At 48.9% G+C, this 25,649-nt stretch overlaps 1 protein-coding gene across 2 annotated transcripts in view; it reads left to right on the top strand.

The window, feature by feature from the left end:
• The first annotated feature begins 5,327 nt into the window (after positions 1-5,327).
• The window catches only part of SGSM1 (small G protein signaling modulator 1), an 85,996-nt gene continuing 65,674 nt past the window's right edge, over positions 5,328-25,649 (top strand). For both annotated transcript variants that reach the window (XM_060119232.1, XM_060119231.1), the window contains exons 1-2: positions 5,328-5,410; positions 5,508-5,551. In XM_060119232.1, the coding sequence (XP_059975215.1) occupies positions 5,392-5,410; positions 5,508-5,551 (63 nt within the window). In that variant the 5' untranslated portion in view covers positions 5,328-5,391. The remainder of the gene's footprint in view (positions 5,411-5,507; positions 5,552-25,649) is intronic.

A 25,649-nucleotide genomic window follows, 5' to 3' on the forward strand; every position in this document is an offset into this window, starting at 1 on the left:
ATCATATGATATTTGTCTTCTTTGTCTGACTTACTTCACTCAGTATGACAATCTCTAGGTCCATCCATGTTGCTGCAAATGGCATTATTTCATTTGTTTTTATGCCTGAGTAATATTCCATTGTATATATGTACCACATCTTCTTTATCCATTCTTCTGATGATGGACATTTAGGTTGCTTCCATGTCTTGGCTATTGTAAATAGTGCTGCAGTGAACACTGGGGTGCATGTATCTTTTTGAACTATGGTTTTCTCTGGATATATGTCCAGGAGTGGGATTGCTGGATCATATGGTAGCTTTATTTTTAGAAACAGTAGTTTCTTGAAAAAAGGGTACTGGGACAACTGGATATCCACATGCAAATGAAGTTGGACCCTTACCTCACACCATATATAAAACTTAACTCAAAATGGATTGGAGACTTAAGTGTAAAAGCTGTACCTATAAAACTCTTAGAAGAAAACATAGGGGCAAATAGGCATAACCTTGGTTTTGGATATGGTTTCTTAGATATGGCATCAAAATCACAAGCAACAGGGACTTCCCTGGTGGTCCAGTGGTTAAGACTCCATGCCTCCAATGCAGGGGGCACAGGTTTGATCCCTGGTTGGGGAACTAAGATCCCACATGCCCTGTGGAGCGGACAAAAAAAATTTTTTTTTAAATCACAAGCGACAAAAGAAAAAATACATAAATTGGACTTTATAAAAATTTAAAACTTTTTTTGTACTATCTCAATAGGCTGCTATCAAGAAGGAGAAAAGATAGTCCACAGCATGGAAGAAAATATTTGCAAGCCATATATGTAATAAGAGTCTGGTATCCAGAATACATAAAGAATTCATACAACTCACCAACAAAAAGACAATTCAATTTAAAATGAGCAAAAGACTAGAATAAAACTTGTCCAAAGAAGTTATACAAATGGCTCACAAGCATATGAAAAGATATTCAACATCATTAGTCATTAGGGAAATGCAAATCAAAATCACAATCAGATACCACTTCACGCCCACTAGGATGACTATAATTTTTAAAAAGGAAAATAAGTTTTGGCAAGGGTGTGAAAAAATTGAAATCCTTGTACATTGCTGGTAGGAATACAAAATGGTACAGTCACTATGGAAAAGAATATGGAGGTTCCTCAAAACGTTAAGCATAGAATGACCATGTGACCCATGTCTTAGTCAGTTTGGACTGTTATAACAAAATACCATAGACTAGGTGACTTATAAACAACAGAAATTTATTTCTCACAGTTCTGAAGACCAGAAAGTCCAAGATCAAGGCACTGACAAATTCAGTGTCTGGTGAGAGCCCACTTTCTGATTCATAGATGGCTATCTTCTTGCTGTGTCTTCACGTGGTGGAAGGGGCCAAAGAGCTCTCTGGGGTCTCTTATAAAGGCACTAATCTCATTCACAAGGGTTCCATCCCCCTGACCTAATCACCTCCAAAAGGTCCTACGTCCAAATACTGTCACACTGGGGATTAGGTGTCAACATATAAATTTGAGGGGAACATCAACACTCAGTCTATAGCACCCAGCAATTACACTCCAAGTTAAATAAAAATATTTGTCCGCATAAAATCTTGTACACCGAAGTATACAGCACTATCCATAGCAGCATTATTCACAACAGCCAAAAGGTGGAAACAATCCAAATGTCCATCCACTAATGAATGGAGAAACAAAATGTGGTATGTCCATAAAATGGAAATTCTTAAGCCATAAAAAGGAATGAAGTACTGATACATGCAACAACATAGATGAATCTCAAAAATATGGTATGTCAAAGAAGTTGGACACAAGGCTACCTACTGGATCATTTAACTTACATGAAATCTCCAGAACAGGCAAACTGATAGGTACAAAAAGCAGATTAGTGGTTGCCAAAAGTTGGGGGAAGGGGGAAATGTGGAGTGACTGCTTAATGGGTACAGGGCTTCCTTTTGAGATGAAGAAGTGTTCTGGAACTAGAGAGTGGTGATGGCTTCATCACATTGTGAATGTACTAAATGCCACTGAATTGTCCACTTTAAAATGGTTAGAATGGTGAATGTTATGTGACTGTTACCACAGTAAATTAAAAAGGCTTGCTGATGGATAGAATGTGGAATGAGAAGGTAAGAAGGAAATCAGGACTCTCCTGGGTGTTTTTAGGGAGTTATGGACTGGAGGAGCCTTAAGTACTCACTGTGTTACACTCTCCACCACATCCATTCTCTTCTTTGTCTAGGCATGCTCATTCCCACCCCAGGGGCTTTGCACCTGCTCTTCCATGTGCCTGGAATGATCTAGATCTATATTTATTGACATAGATGTTCATTTTTAGGTGAAAACGCAGGTCACTTTTATTTACAAATGTTCGTGTAAACAGATGAACACATTACATAGAATAATTTTATCAGCAAGGTGTTTTCAACTGCAAGTAAGAGAAAACTCTAGGTCAATTACTTCACAATAGGGTCATGCCATTGTGCTAGTAATCAGTGTATTGCTTTTCAACTCCAAATTCTTTCTTCCATAGTGAATGGAAGTGTTCAGGGGTCTTTGGCCATAAGCCACAGAAGCTGACTTTGGCTAACTTAAGCAGAAGGCAATAAATTGGAAGAAAAACGGGCATTCCTGGAGTCCAGGGGACGCTCCTCCATAATAATCAAGACTGCATTAAGATCGTCTTTTATACTGAGCACGATGCTGAGTTTTCTCAGTAGAGGGCGCTAAAGAGACACTGCAGGATAAACAGGCCTTTCTCGCTGGTTCCCGCAGCTGCACCAGTGGTCAGCAGCACAGGTATGAGGCAAAGCCTGGGTAGTCGTGAGTCAGATGGTGGAATTCTCAGACCCTGAGGAGGGCTTTGGGATCTTTCCAAGCTGATCTTGATTGAGACTCCCCTCCCACAGAAGGAGCAGGCTGTGTGACCCAGGCCAGACCAATCAGATGCTCCCTCTCTGGAACAGGGCCTTAAATAGATGGAGCTCCTCTCACCTGAGTGGTGGTACTCTAAAACATACAGTCTTTGTCAGATGACTATTCCCAAGAGTCTCTTTCTGGCCTTCCAGAGCTGCCTTGGTTTCATCCCATTTCTGAGTCTTCCACCCTCCCTTGGACTCTGGGAATGCCCATTATCCTTCCAGTCTATTCCCTTTTGCTAAGTTAGCCAAAGTCAGCACCTGTGGCTTATGGTCAAAGGCCCCTGACACTGACAAATGGAAAAGAGCGGACTCTGGATCCACGGCTGCAGGGAGAGGGCACACTCTGAGCTGTCCTCAGTCCTTCTGAAAGGAAAACTGAATAGTGGGGGGCCCTCTGGGGCAGGATGCAAATCCTAAAGTGGACTTCAAGGCCTTACAGGACCTTGGCCCACCACTGTGCTCCTTGTTTGTGCCACTCCAGCCCCACTGGCCTCTCAGCTTGTCATCACACTCAGTGGGCGCACTCCCACCTCCGAGTCTTTGCACTTGCACTTTCCCTTTGCCTGGAATGCTCTTCCTCCAGAAATCCCCACAGCCTACTCCTTTGTCTTTGCTCAAATGACACCTCTTCAGTGGGGCCTCTCTCAGCTACCCCACTTCAAAATACAAAGCCCACCCGTCTGGGCCCTCCCTCTCTGCTTTGCCTACTCTATTTTTCTCCAGAAGCTTCCATCATACTATATCATCTGCTTATTTATTTTGTTGTCTATTCCCTAAGCCCCACAAAGTGAGGCATTTTGTCTGTCTTGCTCACTTCGGTATCCCCAGCACAGTAACCTAGCACATAGTAGGTGCTCAATAAATACAGATCTGAGATGCATCCTGGGTGGATGAAGTCAGGAACTTGGTGGAAGAAACCTTGGTCCCAAAGAGCCCATTGCCTGCCCAGCCCTGGAGATCCTGGCTGACAGGTGCCCCTATTGGGGTCCTGCCAGGACCCCACTCTCCCAGTGACCTGCATGTGGGGGAGGGAGCCCCTCAAGGCCTGGCATCTCCTGGATGGAGAACCAGTGTGCCTTGGAAGATTCTTAATAATACCGCATACCTCAAAGATATGGCGGGTTCAGTTCCAGATCATCACAAAAAAAGCGTGAATAGCGAAATAAAGCAAGTCACACAAATGTTTCAGTTTCCCAGTGCTTATAAAAGTTATGTTTACACTATACTGCAGTCCATTAAATGTGCAATAGCATTATGTCTAAAAAAATGGACATACCTTAATTTCAAACTACTTTATTGCTAAAAAATGCTGTCATCCAAGCCTTCATTGAGGAGTCAATCTTTTTGCAGGTGGAGGGTTTGAAATATTGTGAGAATTACCAAAATGTGACAGAGACACAAAGCAAACGAATGCTATCGGGAAAATAGCACCAATACACTTGCTAAATTCAGGGTTGCCACAAACTTTCCATTTGTAAACAACAAAACAAAACAAAACCCACAATATCTGCAAAGTGCAATAAAGGGTATAAGACATAAGCAATACTTTAGTTGAAAATAGACTGAAATCTATAAGTTGATTGGGAAAATGTGAACACTGACTGGTTAAGAATTTAGTGTTAATTTTTTAGGTCTGATAATGAGATTGGGGTTTTGTTGTAAACAAAAAGTTCTTATATTTCAGAGATACACACTGAAATATTTATAGATGAAATGATAATGGGGTCAGGGGGTAGGAGACAAATGAGGTATAAAAAAGAAAAGATTGGTTGTGTATTAGTAACTGGGGATGTGTAAATCCGGTTTATTATGCTATTCTCTCTACTTTTATATATGTTTGAAAATATCCATGGTAAAGTTTTTAAAATGAAAAAAAAGCAAAGCAGAATAAAACGAGGTATGCCTGTAATAATAATAATAACAACAACAACAACAGTAATAGTAGCAGCACAGCTATCTTTTATGGTTGCTGGCCTTTTTTTCCTAGGTGTGTTTTAAGCGCTTTACATTCAGTACTTCATTTAAGTCGCATATTATTCCCATGAGGTAATCATATACCCACTTTAAAGATGAGAAAACCGAAGCTAGTAGAGTGTCGATAGTAGCCCCACCGTCTCCCGCCACTTCCGAGCCTGGCACACAGCAGACATTGAATAAATGATGCTGTCCTTCCCGGCCCCATAGAGGCGGGTGGGCATGGGGGGAGGCGGTCCCTCGGGAGGGAGGTCCAGGCTCGGGGTGCACGGGATGCGCGGGGGTGAGCGTGTGTGTCGGGCCGCGCGGAGCCTCAGCTAGGGCCTGGGCGGCCCAGCGTGGCTCTCCGGAGGGTGGGGCAGCCGCGGCCATGCCTGACGTCTGGCGCCTTGACCGTCACTCGGCGCTCGCCCCGCCCCGCCGCGGCCGCAGCAGCCGGGAGAAGCCCCTAGGAGCCACCGCCGCCGGCCGCACTCGGATCGCAGTGCGCGCAGCCATGGCTTCGGGGCTGGCGGGTAAGGGGACGCGGGGCGCGGGGGCGGCGGGAGGGCAGCCCCGAGCCGCGGCCCCCAGCCCTCGGCTAAGCGGCAGTTCCCCCGTGTCACCCCACAGAGGCGGAGACCCGGCAGAGGTTGCTGCGCACCGTCAAGAAGGAGGTAAGTGCCGGGCGGGGGCGGGGGGCGCGACTCCCAGGGCAGGGAGCCACCGCAGCCAGCCCGGAAAGCGTGTGCAAAGGAGCGGTGGCCTCCTGGGGTGTGGAGCTACCCTGCGTGGGTGCTGACCCCACGGGGCTAGAAGCGGGTGAGCTTGGGCGTGGGATTATTGGTGGGGGGCCCTGGGTGTTTTTGCGCTGTGTGCAGGGACGGCTGCTGAGTGAGGGCCCTCCAGGTGGCGGCACACCTGGATGTGTCTGAGTAGGACCCCCTCTTGTGGAAAAGCAGGTTGGTGGGTCTCGCCAAGGTGAGAAAAGCACCTGGGGGTGCTGACAGGGCATGTTGTCGGGGGCGGGCCGGATGGGGCTGCAGCAGGAGCACCAGACTTCGGGAAAGGGGAGAAATTCACTACGGGGAAATAAAGCCCCCCACCTACCCCTTCCCCGAAATTCTCATTCCTTGGAGCCACCCCCAGGAGCCAGGGGACTCCCTCCCTGAGAGTCCCAGGTCAGTGGGTTCCTCCATTTGAGGCATGTGCGCATGCTCCCCTGGCAGGAGGGCCCCCTGACCCCCACCCCACCCCACCCTCGACCGAGGGTGAGAATTCGTCAGGGTTCAGCTGCCCCCCTGCCCCTTCATTCTCCCTGGGGTTAGACGGGAGCCCAGTCTAGCCTTAGAGTTAATAGTTCATGACTTCTCGGAGAGTGGGAGAATCTATAGTGATGGGTGCCTGGGGAAGCATTTAGATACCTGGACTGCGTGTGTTTTTTTGTGTGTGTACGTGCATGCACATGTCTGTGTGGGTGAGGACATGTAGCTGTGAGTATGTGTATCTGAGAACATGTGTGCATCTGCCTGGAGATATCTAAGTGTATCTCTGTGTGTACATGCATCCCTGTGTCTGTGTGTTTATCTGTTTTTGTGATTATGATGTGTATCTGTGTGATGTGGGAATCTCTGTGAATGAGTGAGGTTGTGACTGGGTGTGTGCATGTGACATGGGATGCATGAGTCTGTGTGTGCATGAGTGAGCTGTGACCATGTGTGTGTGTGTCTGTGTGTGCATCGCCCTCCTCATGTCACTCCGCATCCCTCCACGTGGGACCCCATTGCTGCTGAGCCTGCCTCACATCTGCATCCTGAGTGCTCAGCCCTAGACCAGGAATGGCCACAGACTTTGGGGGCTGACCTGATCCTGTGCCTCTGTGTATGTTGAGGGTGTCAGTATCTGGTAACAGTGCTGTCCACCAAGAAGCCCCTCCCCGCACGGTGGCAGATACCACCGAGGGCGGCCTGGAGGCTGGAACCTGTTGCTGCCCCTCCCCGCTTGGGGGGCGTGGGCGTGTGTCTGTGCGTATGTCTCTGTGTGTGGCATGTCCCATGGTTGCTAAAAGAATCAGCTCCAGGCTGACTGCACATTCTAGCGTTTCTGAATAAGGAGACATACAGGCTACATGGAATCCCTCAGAAAGGCCCAGAACTTTTCAGCTCAGGCCTCTTAGAGACCCCTGTGGGGACCTGAAGAAAGCTCTGTCTAGACCCTCTTTCCATCAAAACCTACATCTTATGATTGTTTCGGGGAGAAGTGTGTATAGACCTCCCGCCCAAAACCCTTCAGGTTAAAAACCTACATTTTTTTTTGTTCATTGTTTAATTAAACCTAGGTGTAATATGTGCTCCCCAGATGTTTTCACCTGCAGTGGCTGTGTTTTTAAGGAAATGCTTGACTGGTTCAACGAGAGGTTGGGGGAGGAGACCTACAGGCAGAAGAGCTTGTGAACATCTTGGAGGGAGTGCTTCCCGGCTCTGGGCAGGCCTCCAGCTGGGACCCTGAACCCAGCTCTGCTACCAGCTCCCTCGATGCCCTGGACGAGTTCCTTCCCCTCTCAGGGACACAGTTTCCATATCTGGAGGAGGAAGCATTGGTTCAGTGTCCCTGGAGGTCCCATCCATGTCAGTCTAGTTTGGGTTATTGGCCAGGCTGTGGGGGACTTTCCCCCTGGCGGCCAGCGGTCTGGGGCTGCATTCTCTCTCCTGGGAGCAACTGAGTTTGGGGCTTGGGATGAGCTTTCTGCCTGGCTCGAGGCTGAGGCCATCTCCTGGTCAGAGGGACCTCTTGGCATCCTGCTTGATGCCTGGGTGGGAGCCGGAGGGGAAGGGGTGCAGAGGCAGAACCTTGCAAGTTTCGGCAAAGGACCTCGAGTGCCCATTGACCCCGATCTGCAACCAGAAGGCAAGACTTATAGTTGCAAGTTGATGGCTGTTTCTAAATTTTGCATTCCGTGGGGCACATCGTTTTAGTAATTAGTGCTTCCACTTACTGGGGGCTACTCTGTGCCATATCCTGTGTGCACAGTAATTTTATGAAGTGAGTGAGGGTGTTCCCATTTTCAGACAAGGAAACTGAGGCTCAGAGAGGAGGAGTGAATTCCTCAAGAGCACACAACCCAGAAGGGAGTTATCCCCCAGGCCCGTCTGGTGTCAGAGCCAGGCTCTCTTACCCCCTAAATCACAAACATGCCTATCCACATCTACACAGTGCCACAATCTCAGCACGTGTGGGTGGTATAATTTCCATTGTACAGATGAGAAACCTGGCCCAGAGAGAGTAAGCGATGTTTCAAGGGCACAGAACCAGTGACGGGGAACAGTCTTCTGTCTGTGAGCCCCCTGTTCAGCATGGGTGCCCCCAAGGACGTGGTGACAAATCCATGCCCCCCAAAGCAGATCTCCTCTCTCCTTTCCTTCCTCTGCCTACCCCTTTGGAGAGCATCTCCAATGGGATGGGGAAGGGGAGCTCTTTGCTTAGAAAACTGGGAATTGATTGAGGTCTTCCTTCTCTCCACCCTCTGGGTTCAGAACCACATCCCTGCCTGTCACAGCCTCGCCCAGAGGCCCCTCCCATCCTTCTTTCTGGAAGGGGCAGCTTAACAGTCAGTTTCTGTAGATAAGCCAGGCAGGTCTGCAAACTTTGTCTGAGCCACTGAAGCTACAAAGGCTAGTAGAGCCTGTGGGGCTGGAAATTCCATCTAGTGCTGACTCAGCTGGGCTCTGTGGCTCCCACAGTGAACAAGATAGGCCCTGCCCTCTGGGGGCTGACATTCCAGTATGGTGGACAGACCCTGACAGACATCAGAATGTAATTAAAAGGATGATTGCAGGCTGTGCACTGAGGTCTGAAGTAGAAGCACTTGGCATCACAAGAACATATAACTGCATACAGGTGGCTCAGGAGGGCTTCCCGGAGGAAGTGATGTTTAAGAAGATGTGTGAAGGATAAGTAGGCTTTTTAGGTGAAGGTATGAGGTAGCAAGAGACAGAGGAAAACCATTCCTGGCAGAGGGAACTGCACATGCAAAGACTTTGTGGCTGGAGGGAGCACTACAGACAAGGAATGGAAGGACTAGGAAGTGGCTGGAGTGCAGAGAGAAAGGAGAATGGTGCCACATGCAGAGGGGGCAGAGCATGTGGTCCTGTCCTAAAAGCAAGAGGAAAGGAGTGGGGAGGACATGAGGAATATGGAAGAAGAGGGTGGAGCCGAAACTCATTGCTTATCAATTGTACAACTTGGACAAGCATCTGTCTTTACCTTCACACGTATCTGGGTTTCAGTTTATTCATAATGGGGGTGAAAATTACTCACCCATCAGGGTAAACCATGTGAAAACACCCACCATGTTAGTCTGAGCTTCTCCAGGACAGGATTCTTTTTTTTTTTCTGTCTCCCCAGCGCCACCCAGGGAAAGCTGGGGACAGCGTGGCCTCAGCATAATTTCCTCCAGTTAAATCCAACCGACTCTATCCTGGCTCCTTCCTGGCTCGATTAGCCCTCCCCTCCTTTTCCCTCCCCGCCTCCACCCCTTAATTTTGTTTTGGTTCCCAGAGCCTCAGGGACTGGCTTCCCGTTGCCATGACGACTGCCACTAAAGGAGCCAGCCACGTGACACGTGTTGATAACGGAAGCAGAGTGACTAACTGCCTTGTTTTCCTGCCTTGGGGCTGGGCCTGGGAGGCCTCTTAATTGGAGGGGAGAAGGCAGGGGCTTGTGGGCCGGAGGAGAGACCCTGGGAAAGAGGCAGGGGGATGAGGTGGGTGCTAGAGAGGAAGCTACGTTTAGCTCTGCACACTGGAGCTGGTGTGAGGGCTGTCCTGGGGAGCCGTCATCACGGTGGCTGAGCTGGGCTTGTCTGGGGACTCAGCCTCGGGGGATCATGAGAGGGGAGGTGGGTGGGACGTGTTGAGAAGGTTGGAGGAAATCAAGAGGGAAACAACTGATGTTAGTACTAGGACCCTGTGGTGGTGTCAGTCTAACCCGGTGGCTCTTAATGAAGAAGGGGGCACAATTTTGCCACCCAGGTCGGATTGCCAGATAACATACAGGTCACACAGTTAAATTCGAATTTCAGACAAACAACAAACAGTTTTTTAGAATGAGTATGTATTGCTAAATCTGGCAGCCCTACCCCAGGGGACATTTGGCAACATCTGGAGACATTTTTGGCTGTCATAGCTGGGGGTGCTACTGGCATCTAGTGGGAAGAGACCAGGGATGCTGCTCAGCATCCTGCAAAGCACAGGACAGCCCCCATCACAAGGAAGTGTCCAGCTCAGAACAGCACTACTTTGCTGATTGGTCCCCACATGCCACCTCCTTTACTCTGAAAGACAACCCTAAGAGGGAGAATAACCATCTCCTTCACTTTATAGAAGAGGACCTGGAGGCACAGAGACGGTAAGCAGCTCACTTTAAGGTTGCACAGCAGCCTGTGGAGAAGCCAGGATTCAAATCCCACATTGTCAGGATCTGAAGGGTGGCCTCGTGGCCCCTGATTCACAGAGGGCAGAGGTAGGGAGCTACAAGCTATGGCAGAGTCCCCGGAAGCAGGCTTGGGGGTCAGATGTGTGTAGGGGAAGGAGATGAGTCAGGAAAGGTCCATTAGCCCCAGCTTGTGCAGGGCTGTGGATGCCAGGTAGCAGCCTTTGCTCCATCAGATAGTGGGGAGCTCTAGAAGATTTATGAACAGGGGAGGTCTTGCTTGGAGTTGTACTTCAGGAAGTTTCATTTGGCAGCAGGGGCCAGGACAGACCCTTTCTGCCAACTCTTAGAAGAAAACTTCCTCTCTTCCTTTCCACAAATATTTATTGAGCATCTACTAGGTGCCAGGCGCTGTTGTAGGAACTGCAGATTGAGAAGTGAACAAAGCAACATCCCTGCTCATGTGCTCTCGTGAAGCTTACAGTCTAGTTGTGGGACAGATAGATAACACAATAAATATAGTGACAGGAGCTATGAGGAAAATAAAGCAGGAAAGGTGGTGGAGAGTGGTGAGAAGTGCGCTCCAGAGGGGGCACTCTGGGATGGCCTTTCTGACAGGGTGACATTGTCTCCTTGGCAGACATCTGTGGGAAGGGTGTTCCTGACAGAGGGAACAGCATATACAAAGCCCTTGAGTGGGGAGCAGTGAATAGCGAGGAGGCCAGCGAGGCTGGAGCAAAGGGAAAAAGAATGAAGGAGGAGGAGATGAAGTCAGAGAAGGAGCAGGAGGCCCATCGTGCAGGGCCTGTGGCCCTCGGAAGCTTTGGCTTTTACTCTGAGTGAGATGGGAGCCATGGGGGGATGTTGAGCATGGGGGGAATGTGAGTTCACCTATGTGTGGCTGCAGGCAGGCAATACATGGAGGGGACAAATGAGGATACAAAGTCATTAGACAAGAGAGGAAACTTCTATCTAGTTCTTTCCGGGCTTTCCATTCTTGGGCTGGAAATCACAGCCCCACACTCCTCTGCTGGGCCAAGTGGAGGTTCCGAAAACGCTTGCTGATCGAATGAACAAAAGCAGGAATACTGGGTGGGATATTTTGGGGCTCTCTGATGCTTGTAGGATTGACTCAAATCAGTTGGTGTGTGTCGTGTTTTCGAGCTTAAAACGGCAGAAGTTCTCATGAATAATGCAGCTATATCCACACATAGTCTGGTTTGATGCTTTTTTTGTATCTCCGGCAATGCGGCTTCCGGGCGCTTTGGATAGTGGTGGGCTTGGGATCGATGTGACGGGGGTGGCAGGAGGGACTCTGGCTTTCCTGCTTAGCTTTGTCTCCCATGAAGTCTGGCTGGGTGCCCCCTGCAGTAACCTCCTGAGGGGCTCTGCGAGAGGGTGGTAGCTTTTGCTGCCGGTTGGCAGGTGGGAAAGTGCATTTCTGTCACCCAGTTGGGCCCACAGTTGTTGGCTGCAGACCCCAGGATGGGAGATGAGGACACCTGAGTCCTTGTCCCAACTCTGCCCCTAATGACCTGTGGCCTCCTAGCGGGTCCCTTCTCCCTGTCTCATTCTCCTGCTTTCTAAGTGGACAAGGTCGGACGGCTCAGGTATTCTAAGAACATCGAGCCATCTAATTTGACTGGCATCTCTTTACAAGAGCCAAGTCTCTCCTGTGTTTTCTCTACTCTGAATTTGCCAGGTCTGTATTTAAGACTTATTATACTCAGTAGCTGATAAGACTTTTGGGGAGCCTTCACTCAAGGAAAACAAGGGCTCGACTCAAGCCATTCTAATGGGATCAAGTTCTTTTAAACAGCATTTACTGAGCATTTTATATGAATGACTTCATTTAAGTATCTCAGTGCCCCGTGGAGTGGATAAAACATTCTCCCTAATAGAGAAGGATATTGAGGCACAGAGATGGCAAGTAACACCCCTGAGGTCGTGGAGACTGTAAGTGGTACAGCTCGGGGGTCTGGCTCCAGGACCCTGCTCTGCAGTCTGGAGCCAAAACCAATGTGGTTATAAGCTATGACGAGAGTGTGGAGTTAGGGATAAGGCCAAGCTTTGGAACCAGACAGCCTTGAGTTCAGGTTGCAACCCTGCCATTTAGGAGCTGTGGGAATCTCTCTGGCTTGAGTTTCCTTGTGTATCAGATGGCCAGGGCATCATCTACCACTCGTTTATGCTATCACACGGGTGTTTGACAGTATTTGTGGAGGGACCAGGCACAGTGCTTGGCTCACCCAGTTAAGAGTGAGATGGAACTCGTTTGCAGAAGGACGTTTTGCTGCCCTTTCTGGTTACGTTGAACTTGCAGATGCCCTCAGCATGGGGTCTTGCTCTCCTTGGGTAAGCCTCGGGCTGGGGGTTGCCAGGGCCACAGGAGCAGTGCTGTAGCCTAGGAAGGGGATCCAGCGGGACTGAGCCCTTGAGTAGGAGTCTGCAAGGCTGAGTCCAGACTGATGGCATTGCCATCCTCGGGTGGGCAGCTGGAGGTTCCCTCTGTGTCTGACTGCTCATCGGCCCCCATGAAGGTAATCCCTCAGCCTCAGGAGGTCAGAAACCCTCGTGAGCCTGCTGGCCCTGCTGCTTAGCTGCTGTGAGCCCCCAGGTGAGGCAGCTAGGAGGGCTAAACTCCAATGGGGGTAGCGTATTTTTCTTTCTTTTAGTAGTACAAGAAGATAGGAGATGAACAGGTTTTTTTGTGCTTTTTCTTTACAAAATCTTGAAGGAACTCAGATTCTGGGCATTTGTAAAGGACACTAACAGGTCCTATTGCCGTAGACCCCATACAAAAATCGGATAACTGAAGCCTCAAGAGATCAAGGGACTTGGCGATACTTGGGGCATTGAATGAATTCTCTCATTATTGTTATTTAGTGAATTATGTTGAAATAGACAGAGCAGCTATCATTTCTTTTTTTTTCAGAAATAAAGACATTTTTACTACTACCATTTATTCAACGCTACTCTAAGTGCTTTACTCTGTCTCGTTTAATTCACAAAGCAATCTTCCCGTGAATAGGTACAGATAGCAGCTCCTCTTCACTGAAGAGGAAATTGAAGCTCATAGAGGTTAAGAAGCCAGACTAAGTAAGGTCACACAGCTGCAAAGCAGGGTATTTTAGCCAGCCCCATCCAATTCAAGTTGGATAATAACTTGCTAAAAAAAACTAGTTAAAACAATAAATAAATATATAAGTATAAAGCAGAAAGGGAAAGAGAGGCTAAGAAATGGATCTGTTGGTTCAAGGGTTTGGGAAGTTTGTAGTGATCCAGCTTTATGTACAGCTGTATCCAGGGGTTCCAGTGATGTTATCAGGACCATCTCTCTCCATCTCTCTGTGCTGCTTTTGTCTGTGTAAGCTTTATGCTTTCTCTCTATGGGGACGTAGAGTGTTGCCCGCTCTCAGGAAACAATATGCCAGCTTGACATCAAGACAAACAGAGCTTCTCCTTCCCCATGGTTCTAGCAGAAGTCTTAGAATTAGATCTCATCCACCCAGCCTGGGTCATGTGCTCCTTTTGCGCCAATGGCTGTGGGATGGATTGCTCTGATTGGTCAAGCCTGAAGGGGTGAAGTGTGGAGTCAGCCCTGTGAGAGTAAAGGAGGGGACCCAGAGGAGAGTCAAGGTAAAATGACCAGACAGGGAGATGGTAACTAGGCCAACAAACCACAGACATCCACCTTCACAGCCTGAGGGTCCTGCATTTGGAGCTCAGCCCCTAACAGTAGAGGTGGCCACTCTGATGCGCCGTGCCTGGCTGTGATCCCAAGTGCTGCCTGGGGACCTGCTGTGCGCAGGTGTCTGCTAGATCAGAGATTTTTACTCTGGGGTGTGCAAAACCCTGAAATTGTACAAACACTTTGTACTTGCTGTATGGAGAGGGTATCCTCCATTATCCTCAGGACCTGTAAAGGATCCACAACCCAAATACCCTAATACAGTTGGTGTCCTTAATGTGGCTTTAAATAAACCTTTCACAGAGTTAAAAAAAACCCAAAACATCCTGAAAGATGCTGGGATACAAAGATGAATACAGCACAGTTTCCCGACCTCCACGTGCTCAGAAATGAAATGGTGTCTCCTAATTTCTAACCCAGTGAGTCCTCTAATAATAATATCAATCTCTAATAATAATCATAATGAGCATTTATTGGGCACCTACTATATTCCAGACCTGCACTGTCCAATGTGGGCTACTAGTCACGTGTACCTATTTACATTTAAATCAAGTAAAATTACATTTAAAATACTGTTCCTCAATGGCATTAGGCACGTTTCAAGTGCTCAATAGCCCCATGTGGCTAGTGATACCATATTGGACAATACAGGGATAGAGCATGTCCAGAAAGTTCTATCATGTTCTAGACGTTGTGCTAAGTGCTTTATATCCATTAACATATTTGATCTTAAAAAATTCCTTAATAAATAGGACCTACCCCTACCTCAGAGATAGGGGTAGGTCCTATTTATTATCCCATTTTACAGATGAGTAAACTGAAGCACAGAGCAAGTGAAGTGACTTGCCCAAGGTCGGAGAGCCCATAAAAACCAGGATTCTAACCCAGCCCTTAAACACACTATCTCACTACTTTTCCTCTTAAGGTTGGCTGGAGGTGGTTAGTCCATCTTCTGGTCCATCCTGAGTGTGAACCATCTGGGAATTCCATTTCTTTCTTTGCTGCAGCCGCCCAGACCCCCAAATTTTGGGCAGCCTTCCAGAGAATCTCGGCACCCTCTGGAGTCCGTATGCGCCTTCCTTATCCTTGAGGCCCGTGGGTCTGCGGAAACGGGGCATGTTGCCAGGGGAGCCGCCACACGCAGTAGGCAGAGCACCCGGGAGAAAGCTGGCGGGAGTCCATGGCGTGGGCTGAGGATGTGAAACACGCGGGCCCTGTTTCCTGGGGATGGGGGGCGGCCAGGGGGTGGCCTTCAGGGCTTCTCCATGTCCATCAGTGGCTGGGTTGTAGGAGTGTTGGCCGGAGGGACCTTTTGGCCAAGATGTCCCCAGGTGAATGCTCTTAGAATCAGGCACTGGGGAAGACTCCTTGTCGAGGGGTCTGGGGCACCTGTGCAGGGTGGCGATGACAGACCTGTGGGTGAGAACCCCATTCTCAGCCCCAGAACACCTCTCCTTCCAGGCCCGGCTGGCTGGCCGGTCTTTCTAGTCTTCGGAAACAATGCCTGGTGCCTATTTATAGCACTGTCAGTAAACTTTTTTTTTTAATTTTTATTTTTTTTATTAGTTTCTGCTTTATAACAAAGTGAATCAGTTATACATATACATCTGTTCCCATATCCCTTCCCTCTTGCGTCTCCCTCCCTCCCACCCTCCCTATCCCACCCCTCCAGGCGGTCACAAAGCACCGATCTGATCTCCCTGTGCTATGAGGCTGCTTCCCACTAGCTATCTACCTTACATTTGGTAGTGTATATATGTCCATGCCTCTCTCTCCCTTTGTCACAGCTTACCCTTCCCCTTCCCCATATCCTCAAGTCCATTCTCAAGTAGGTCTGTGTCATTATTCCTGTTTTACCCCTAGGTTCTTCATGACATTTTTTTTCTTAAATTCCATATATATGTGTTAGCATACAGTATTTGTCTTTCTCTTTCTGACTTACTTCACTCTGTAAGACAGACTCTAGGTCTATCCACCTCATTACAAATTGCTCAATTTCGTTTCTTTTTATGGCTGAGTAATATTCCATTGTATATATGTGCCACATCTTCTTTATCCATTCATCGGATGATGGACACTTAGGTTGTTTCCATCTCCAGGCTATTGTAAATAGAGCTGCAATGAACATTTTGGTACATGACTCTTTTTGAATTGTGGTTTTCTCAGGGTATATGCCCAGTAGTGGGATTGCTGGGTCATATGGTAGTTCTATTTGTAGTTTTTTAAGGAACCTCCATACTGTTCTCCATAGTGGCTGTACCAATTCACATTCCCACCAGCAGTGCAAGAGGGTTCCCTTTTCTCCACACCCTCTCCAGCATTTATTGTTTCTAGATTTTTTGATGATGGCCATTCTGACTGGTGTGAGATGATATCTCATTGTAGTTTTGATTTGCATTCCTCTAATGATGTTGAGCATTCTTTCATGTGTTGGTTGGCAGTCTGTATATCTTCTTTGGAGAAATGTCTATTTAGGTCTTCTGCCCATTTTTGGATTGGGTTGTTTGTTTTTTTGCTATTGAGCTGCATGAGCTGCTTATAAATTTTGGAGATTAATCCTTTGTCACATTGCTTCATATGCAAATATTTTCTCCCATTCTGAGGGTTGTCTTTTGGTCTTGTTTATGGTTTCCTTTGCTGTGCAAAAGCTTTGAGGTTTCATTAGGTCCCATTTGTTTATTTTTGGTTTTATTTCCATTTCTCTAGGAGGTGGGTCAAAAAGGATCTTGCTGTGATTTATGTCATAGAGTGTTCTGCCTATGTTTTCTTCTAAGAGTTTGATAGTTTCTGGCCTTACATTTAGGTCTTTAATCCATTTTGAGCTTATTTTTGTGTATGGTGTTAGGGAGTGATCTAATCTCATACTTTTACATGTCCCTGTCCAGTTTTCCCAGCACCACTTATTGAAGAGGCTGTCCTTTCTCCACTGTACATTCCTGCCTCCTTTATCAAAGATAAGGTGACCAGGGCTTCCCTGGTGGCGCAGTGGTTGAGAGTCCATCTGCCGGTGCAGGGGACACGGGTTCGTGCCCCGGTCCGGGAAGATCCCACGTGCCGCGGAGCAGCTGGGCCCGTGAGCCATGGCCGCTGAGCCTGCGCGTCCGGAGCCTGTGCTCCACAACGGGAGAGGCCACAGCAGTGAGAGCCCCGCGTACCATAAAGAAAAAAAAAAAAGATAAGGTGACCATATGTGCGTGGGTTTATCTCTGGGCACAGAAATCTCTGGCATTCCTGTACACTAATGATGAAAAATCTGAAAGTGAAATCAAGAAAACACTCCCATTTACCATTGCAACAAAAAGAATAAAATATCTAGGAATAAACCTACCTAAGGAGACAAAAGCCCTGTATGCAGAAAATTATAAGACACTGATGAAAGAAATTAAAGATGATACAAATAGATGGAGAGATATACCATGTTCCTAGATTGGAAGAATCAACATTGTGAAAATGACTCTACTACCCAAAGCAATCTACAGATTCAATGCAATCCCTATCAAACTACCACTGGCATTTTTCACAGAACTAGAACAAAAAATTTCACAATTTGTATGGAAACATAAAAGACCCTGAATAGCCAAAGCAATCTTGAGAACGAAAAACGGAGCTGGAGGAATCAGGCTCCCTGACTTCAGACTATACTACAAAGCTACAGTAATCAAGCACTGTCAGTAAACTATTAACTGGGGCCGGACCGGCAGCAGCCCAGGAGAGGCATCTGCTTCTCCTGCAAGCCCCATAGCCACCTTTAGGGCGTTTAAGAGTGAGGAACCAGAGGGAGGGCTTTTCTAACCCTCTGAAAATCCACATGCCACCACTTCATCATTTATTTATTTATCCGCTCATTCCCGTCACACGGATGGGACTGCAGAAGGACACCCCTGTGGCTTTGCCTTCCTTACCCGTGTGGATGTGGTGGGCAGGGTGGAAGGATGTGGGCATGAGGGTGGGGCAGATCAGTCCTGAACTGCAGGCGAGAGAGAGTCCTGAAAAGGAAGCTTCGATCCATTCCCGGTGGTTGCTGAGGTCCTAGTTCCAGACACCTTCAGACCCCTGCTCTGCGAGGCCCCAGAGGCCCTGCAGACCACACAGGCTGAAGGCATGGAGGAGTCTCTTTGGAAGGAGACTCTTAGCCTGTTTGCCCAAAAGCTGGGACCTCTGCCGACATCCTCCATGAGTGGCAGAGTAAGGTAAAGACATTTTTTAAAAAAAACAGACTTTATTTTTTAAGAGCAGTTTAGGTTCACAGTAAAAATTAAATGAAAAGTACAGAGATTTCCCTTAAACTCCCCACCCCACACATGCACAGCCTTCCCCACTATGGACCCCCCACCAGAATGGGACATTTGTTACAATGGAGGAACCTACATTGACACATCATCAACCCAAGTTCATAGCTACACTAGGATTCAGTCTTGGTGATGTGCATGCTATGGGTCTGGACAAATGCATAAGGACGTGTATCCACCATTATAGCACCACACAGAACAGTTCCACTGCCCTAAAATCCTCTGTGCTCTACCGATTCATCCTTCTCTCCCCCCAACCCCTGGCAACCACCGATCTTTTTACTGTCTCCATAGTTTTGCTTTTTCCAGAATGTCATACAGTTGGAGTCATACAATATGTTGCCTTTTCAGAGTGGCTTCTTTCATTTAGTAATAAGCATTTCAGCTTGGACATTCTTTTCGTGACTATGATTTTCCTTCGGGAACCGACGTGTGGCAGAGAGAGGGAGCTAGTTGGTGCCTGGCGAGCTGGGAGAGATGGGTGATGAAAGATGATGGCTGGGGCAGAGGTGGAGCTGGCAGGCGCTGCTGGACCCTGGCTGTGACTGTGACATTGGGCTTCACTGGGCTGAGCAAGCTGGTGCGTTGGCCACCTGGCTGCTGGCGTCCCCACCGTGACTTGGGACTCCGGAGCAGGAGACCTTGATTCAGATCCTAGCCTCTTCACAGGCCAGATGATCTTTGTCCCTAGCAGGTCTGCTGCTTCGTTGGAAAAATGAGAATAGTAGCAATGACACCTATATTATTGTGAATCTTTGGGCTCACATATGTAAAGCTCCTACCCAGCTTGTGGGAAGCATCCATAGGTGTCTGCTGAATGAATGAATGAACCTACTGTGTGCCAGGGTTGGTGCAGAGCAGGTAGTCATGGGTTTGAATCCCTGCCCTGCCATTTGAAAACATTGTGCTCTTGGAAAGTCATTTAATCTCACTGAGCCCCAGTTTCCTCGTTTGTAAAATGAGGAGGCTAATTGTATCCATTTCTCCAAATTACCACAGGATTGGATGAGATAAACCCCCTAAACACAGTGCCAGGCACACAGTGAGCACTTTATAAATAAATGCCGGTTGTTCTTACATAAAACAAATGCATAAAGCACCTACTATGTGGCTGCTATTGTGTTTAATGCTTTATATTGAGTTGTCTGAGGTGTTTATATATATTTTGGATATCAACCCCTTATTGGTCATATCATTTGCATATATTTTCTCCCATTCCGTAGGTTGTCTTTTTGTTTTGTCGATGGTTTCTCTTGCTGTGCAAAAGCTTTTAAGTTTAATTAGGTCTCATTTGTTTATTTTTTTATTTCTTTTGCCTTCAGAGACAGATCCAAGAGATATTGCTGCAAAATGTATTATCTTATGCCTTTGAGGCAATACTAATATCTAATACAAATACTAATATAACACTAAGATGAATAGCACCCATTTTATGGATGAAAATGCTGAGGCTTAGAGAAGGGACATGATTTGCCCGAGATCATGCGTGCATGAGCTGGGATATGAATTCTGGAAGTTTGATTCCAGAGTCCAGTGCTCATGGCTGTGCAGTGGGTGTTACTCTAGGAGCTGGGAAAGGGAGGGGGCATCACATCAACTCGAGGGGGTCTCAGGAGGAAGTAAGAAGGTCACGTTATCTGGTTCTGGAGCACTGGGTGGTTTTTCCAGAGCTGGAGGTGGAGGTAAGAGTGGGTGGGGATGTCAGGTGGAGGGGACTGCAGAAGCGAATGTCAGGTGGTGGGAGTCATGTGGGTCACACAGAAGGAATGCACGTGTGACTGGGAAGGGACAGGATTTGGCAGGAAAGGCAGGTGGAGCCACACCATGGGAATAGTTACAGCTTGCCAGGCAGTCCCATCCAGCCCCCACATCTGTGTCTGTGCTTTGGAGCTTCCCAAAATATTCCTTTCCACCCCCCCCCCGCCCCACCCATTGGCCTCAGCCCTGTTCCAGCCCCTCCCAACTCCCACCTCCTGCGTGCCTCGCCCATATCAAGTTAAAAAATACAGAGCCGCCAGCTATTTCCATGTAGTGCTTTTCCCTGCCACACTGTCCGTACATCTGTTCCTTCCTTTGAGCTCCAGGGCACCTCTGTGGGGGCAGTAGCAGGAGGAAGTTTTTTCCCTATGCTTTAGAGTTGGTGAATCCGAAGCCCAGAAAGTTCATTTCTACTTGTACTTCAGATCTTGAGCATCACCTCCTGCAGGAAGCCCTCCCTGACCTCCTCACCCACCCAGTTTCCTTGTTATTTGTTCTCATAGAACCAAGTTCTTTCACTGCAGAAAACTGGTCTCGCTTCGTCATTATCTACACGTTGGTGTGATTTAGTTAATGTCTTTCCACCTTGCTGGACTGTGACCTCCATGAGGATAAGGACTCTATCTGCTTGCCACCTAATGCCGCACACATAGGAGGCGCTCTGTGAATGTTGACTGACTGAGCAGTCAGTTTTGACAGTTTTGGTTCATGTGATACGTTATGGGAAGGCAGGTGTTAGCGGAACGTGGAAGAAGCACGCTTATCCCCACTTGGGGTATGGAAAGCCCAGGAAGGCTCCCAGGAGGAGGGGACCCCTGGGCTGAAGCCTGAGTTGCAGTTAGCCAGCTGGAGCATGCGTGGAAGGGCATCTGGCAGAAGGCACCACATAGGCAAAGGCGTGGAGGTGAGCCCATTGCGTTGCCTTTGGGGACCTGCGTCCTGAGGCAGGGCTGGAAGTACTGGCCTCTTAAGGTATCTGCATCTTGTTCTCAGCATCCGGGGTGCATGCAGAGTGGCCCAGCCTATCCACCTCTCACCCCCCTCACCCCAGTCATTGTCGAGGGGGCCTTTGAGCCACCCCCCTTTTCTCCCCACTTTCCCCACATGCTGAGAGTTTTGTTTTGTTTTTTATTTATTTTTGGCTGCGTTGGGTCTTCGTTGCTGCACGCGGGCTTTCTCTAGTTGCAGTGAGCGGGGGCTACTCTTTGTTGTGGTGCGTGGGCTTCTCATTGTGGTGGCTTCTCTTGTTGCGGAGCATGGGCTCTAGGCGCGTGGGCTTCAGTAGTTGAGGTTCGATGGCTCAGTAGTTGTGGCTCACGGGCTCTAGAGCACAGCCTCCGTAGTTGTGGTGCACTGGCTTAGTTGCTCCGCAGCCTGTGGGATCTTCCCAGACCAGGACTCGAACATTGGCAGGCGGATTCTCAACCACTGCGCCACCAGGGGAGTCCCTGAGAGTTATTTTTAAAACCACTTCGAAGGCCCTCCAGGCATCCTAATCTAACAGTCCCCTCCACCGTGAGTTTCTTGTAGACGTAAGAATCAGGCTGCCTAGGGCCCTCCATCTCAGAAGCTGTTGCTACCTAAGCATTACTCACCCACCTGCACCACCAGGCACCTACCACCTGAGACCCCAGCTGGCGTGCGGATGCTCTAAGGCCTCCGCCGAGCAGGTAGCAGCTCTGGTGATGTTTATTTAGGCCTCCTATATGCCACAGGCACCGTGCTGGCTGCTTTAAACCAGGGGTCCCCCTGGCCCAAATGAAGCCTGTTTGTGTGCTGCCCTTGAGCCAAGAGTGCTTTTTACCTTACAAAGGGTTGTAAAAGCAAAAGAGCCTCTGTGATGTAGACTGTAGGTGGTCTAAAAAAGAGGTTTGCCAGATTTAGCAAATGAAAATTCAGAAAGCCCAATTAAATTTGACTTTCAGGGAAACAGTAATGTTTTAGCAAAAGTATTTACCATTCGCTATTTGGAACATACGTATACTAAATTTATATATGTATTTCTTATTTATCTGAAATTTAGATTTTACTGGGCATCCTGTATTTTATATGGCACCACTATCCTAAAGCCTGAAGTATTTGCTGTCTGACTTATTACAGAAGAAGTTTGCTGACCCCAGCCTTACACACATAGCAAACGAGATCAGGCGTCAGAGGGGCTTAGGACACTGCCTGGAGCCCAGCTCCATCAGCATCAGCTACTGGTATTCGTGTTATTGGTCTAATCAGAGTGATCACCAAATATATATTGAACTGCTTGTCCGAGGGGCTCAAGGTTTACCTGGGAGAGACGGACACTGAACAAATAAATCCACAGACGTGTAGTGACGATCAGGCTGTGATCATTTCTAGGGTGCCATGCAAGAGACTCTGTTTTAGACAGGGCGATCTGAGCACTGTGCCTGTTTTGTCTTGGAATCCTCACATAGCAGCCCTGTGAGGTGGTGCAAACATCATCCCCATTTCACAGATGAGGAAACTGAGGCCCGAGGTTCCCCAGCTAACAGCAGAGCTGGAGTTTGACCTGGGCCTGGTGGCTCCCAAGCCCATGTTCTTACTCACATCACTAAAAGGCCTCCCTTTATATGGTGCCAGCTGTGTGCTGGGTCTCGTTTGAGGTCCCCTGCCTGTATTTTCCGTAATCCTTATGACAGCCCTGCATACTGGGCCGTGTGATTCCCGTCCGGGGCTTAGACGAGTGAACACCGCACAGTGTGGAGAGTCAGGGAGGAGGAGCAAGTTGATTTGGAACCTGGCAGGGTTCCAGGTGGGCAACATGAGGGTACCTGGGTGTGGGCAGGTGGCAGGTGTGAGGAGGAGAGACACAGGGCAGCCCAGGGAGCCACCAGGAGCCCCCTTTCCGGCTTTGCAGATTGGCCCGGATTTCCCTGTCTCCCTCCTGAGATTAATCCTCCTTTTAGGCTGTTTAAATATTTGCAGGTAGAGGGAGGGAGGGATGGGGGAGGGCGGGGCATATTTCTGAATGGTTGCCGGGTGGGGCCAGCGTTGGGGTGGGGTAGGTGCTCTGAGGCCTGATGTGGAGGCACGGCTGGGCCACAGCCAGAGGAAGCTGGGGTTGGTGAATAGAGCTGAAAGGGCCCCTTAGCAATTGGCCATTCACCTAACTAACTAACCCTCATGAATATCCACCGTGGGCCACGCAGTGAACCTGACCGTCACTATCATCTAAAGAGTCATTACTGTTTGTAGCATCCCTACTATGTGCCAGGTACAGTCTCCACAATCTCATTCAAGCCTCACATTACCCCTGTGAGGTAGGGGTGCTAAGACCATCCACCCCATTTTACAGATGGGGAAGCTTGTCTAGCATCATGTGGGCAGTGAGTGGCCAAGGATTGGACCCCAGGTCAGTGACTCCACCTCCTGGGCTCTTAGCCTCTCTCAACTGCCTCCTCACATCCTGTCCTTAGAGCTGAGAAGCTGGTTCCAAAAAGAGTGAGCTCCCCATCGTTGGAGAAATGCAAGCAGTTGTTGGAGGACTCCTTAGAATGGAGCTGGAGAGGGATCACAGTTTGCCGACCACTGTAACCTTTGAGGTCCCCCTGCCTCTGAAGGGTCCCCACAGTGGGATGTAGTTGGCAGAGTCACATCCAGGTGACCCAGGTCCTCTGACTCCCAGTTCAGTGCCTCTTTCCATCCCCAAGTTGGGAGACGCTGGAGAATCCCTCCTCACAGGTTTCTCAGCATCTTGGGATTTCAGAGGGCCTGACCCAGGTTTGGGCAGGGCTGGAGGCAGGGCTCCAGGTCAGGCCGTCAGACAGACCTGGCTTCAAGTCCTGGCTGTGTGACCTACAGGCAAGTTGTATAAACTCTCTGTGCCTCACTTTAACCATCTTTAAAATGGGGATAATAGGGCTTCCCTGGTGGCGCAGTGGTTGAGAGTCCGCCTGCCGATGCAGGGGACACGGGTTCGTGCCCTGGTCCGGGAAGATCCCACATGCCGCGGAGCGGCTGGGCCCATGAGCCATGGCCGCTGAGCCTGCGCGTCCGGAGCCTGTGCTCCGCAACGGGAGAGGCCACAACAGTGAGAGGCCCGCGTACCGCAAAAAAAAAAAAAAAAAATGGGGATAATAATGCTCTCGTGAGGATTAAATCAGACATTCTACACAGATCACCTGGCACTTCATAGATGCTCTTAGTATACATTTTCTTTTATTCTAATAACAAAAGCAGAATGACAAAACAAAAGGAGAATAACAGAAGCATTTGGTTCACAGTGGCCTCCGCTTCTGCAGTGAGGGACAAAGTGTTTGTTAGAACAAAGGCCCTGGGTCTGAATCCTGCTGCCTCTGCGTGACCTGGGTCAGGTTAGCTAATGTTTGTATGTCAGTTTCCCCATCTATAAAATGGGAATAACTTGGGAAATGACCTCATTAAGGTTGTGCTTACAAATAATCCCCGGAACACAGCGAGTGCCCAAAAAGTGAGGGTAAGCTTTAGCGTCATAAAGCTCCTACTGTGTGCTAGCCCGGCCTGCCCTTTCACCAGTCACATCACATTTAATTCTCAGCACAGCCCCAGGGGGTGATAAGTTCCACTTACAGGTGAGGAAACTGAGGTGTCAGCAGGGGCATGACTCGACCGAGCTCACACTGGACGTGAGTGGCCGGGCTAGGATGAGAATGCAGGTCTGTGTGGCTCCAGAGTGGCACCAACCATAGTCACTGCCTCTGTGCCGCCCAAATGGGGTGGGATTCCTGGTCCAAAGCTTAGAAAATCACACAGGCCACAAGGAGCCAGGATGGCACCCTGCCACTGCCACTGTCTCCAAACCACCCTACGGTCCCTCAATCTGTCTGCCTCCAACATGGACCAAGTTCAAGACCATGTCTGGGGGTCTGAGAGGGGGAAGGTGGTGGAGCTAATTTTGGAAGTCTTCTGCAGCTGCCAGACCCTCTTTCCCTGCCCACAGTGCTGATCTGTCCTCGGGGATGGGTCCCCCCCTCGCAGGAGTGGGCAGCAGCCTCTTTCTTCCTGCGGCGAGACCATGCCCTCTTCTGCAGGACTCTCAGTGACCTTCTGGGGGAGGCTTCCACAGCATTGCCTTTTAATTTCCTCTCCTGGCCTCCGGCTGTCAGCCTGTTATGAACTTCTGGGGAGATATTCTAGCCCACAGCTGGGAGCCAACGGAGGTGGGGAGGGGCCCTCACTCGCCGGAACCCCTTATTCAGGCTGAGAACACCCTGGGTGCTGCATTCTCCCCTCCACCACCCACCCCCAGATCCATCCCCAGGACAAGAGGCCCAGAGCCAGGCAGCCACGGGCTCCTCCTTGCAGCCAGCTTCCCAGCTGTGTGACCTCAACAGCAAGGTTACCTTTGAGTTTCAGGATCCACAGCTGTAAGCAGATGGCCTTCTCTGCTCTGCAGATTTTGGAGTTGAGACAATGCGTGTGTGCAGTCAGGGTGCCAATAGGAAGCAAGTGCTTCCCCCAAACTAAGTACATTAAGGTGAATTTAATAAAGGGCTGTTGACTAAGGCAAGGGAAGGATGCTGTGAGACCCCGGGAAGCATGCAGCACCCCGTGATATTAACATTGGGGAACCAGGAACCGCTACTGCCCCCACTCTGATCAGGGTGGGAGGGA

Source organism: Mesoplodon densirostris, chromosome 15 (assembly GCF_025265405.1).
Source record: "Mesoplodon densirostris isolate mMesDen1 chromosome 15, mMesDen1 primary haplotype, whole genome shotgun sequence".
NCBI lineage: Eukaryota > Metazoa > Chordata > Mammalia > Artiodactyla > Ziphiidae > Mesoplodon > Mesoplodon densirostris.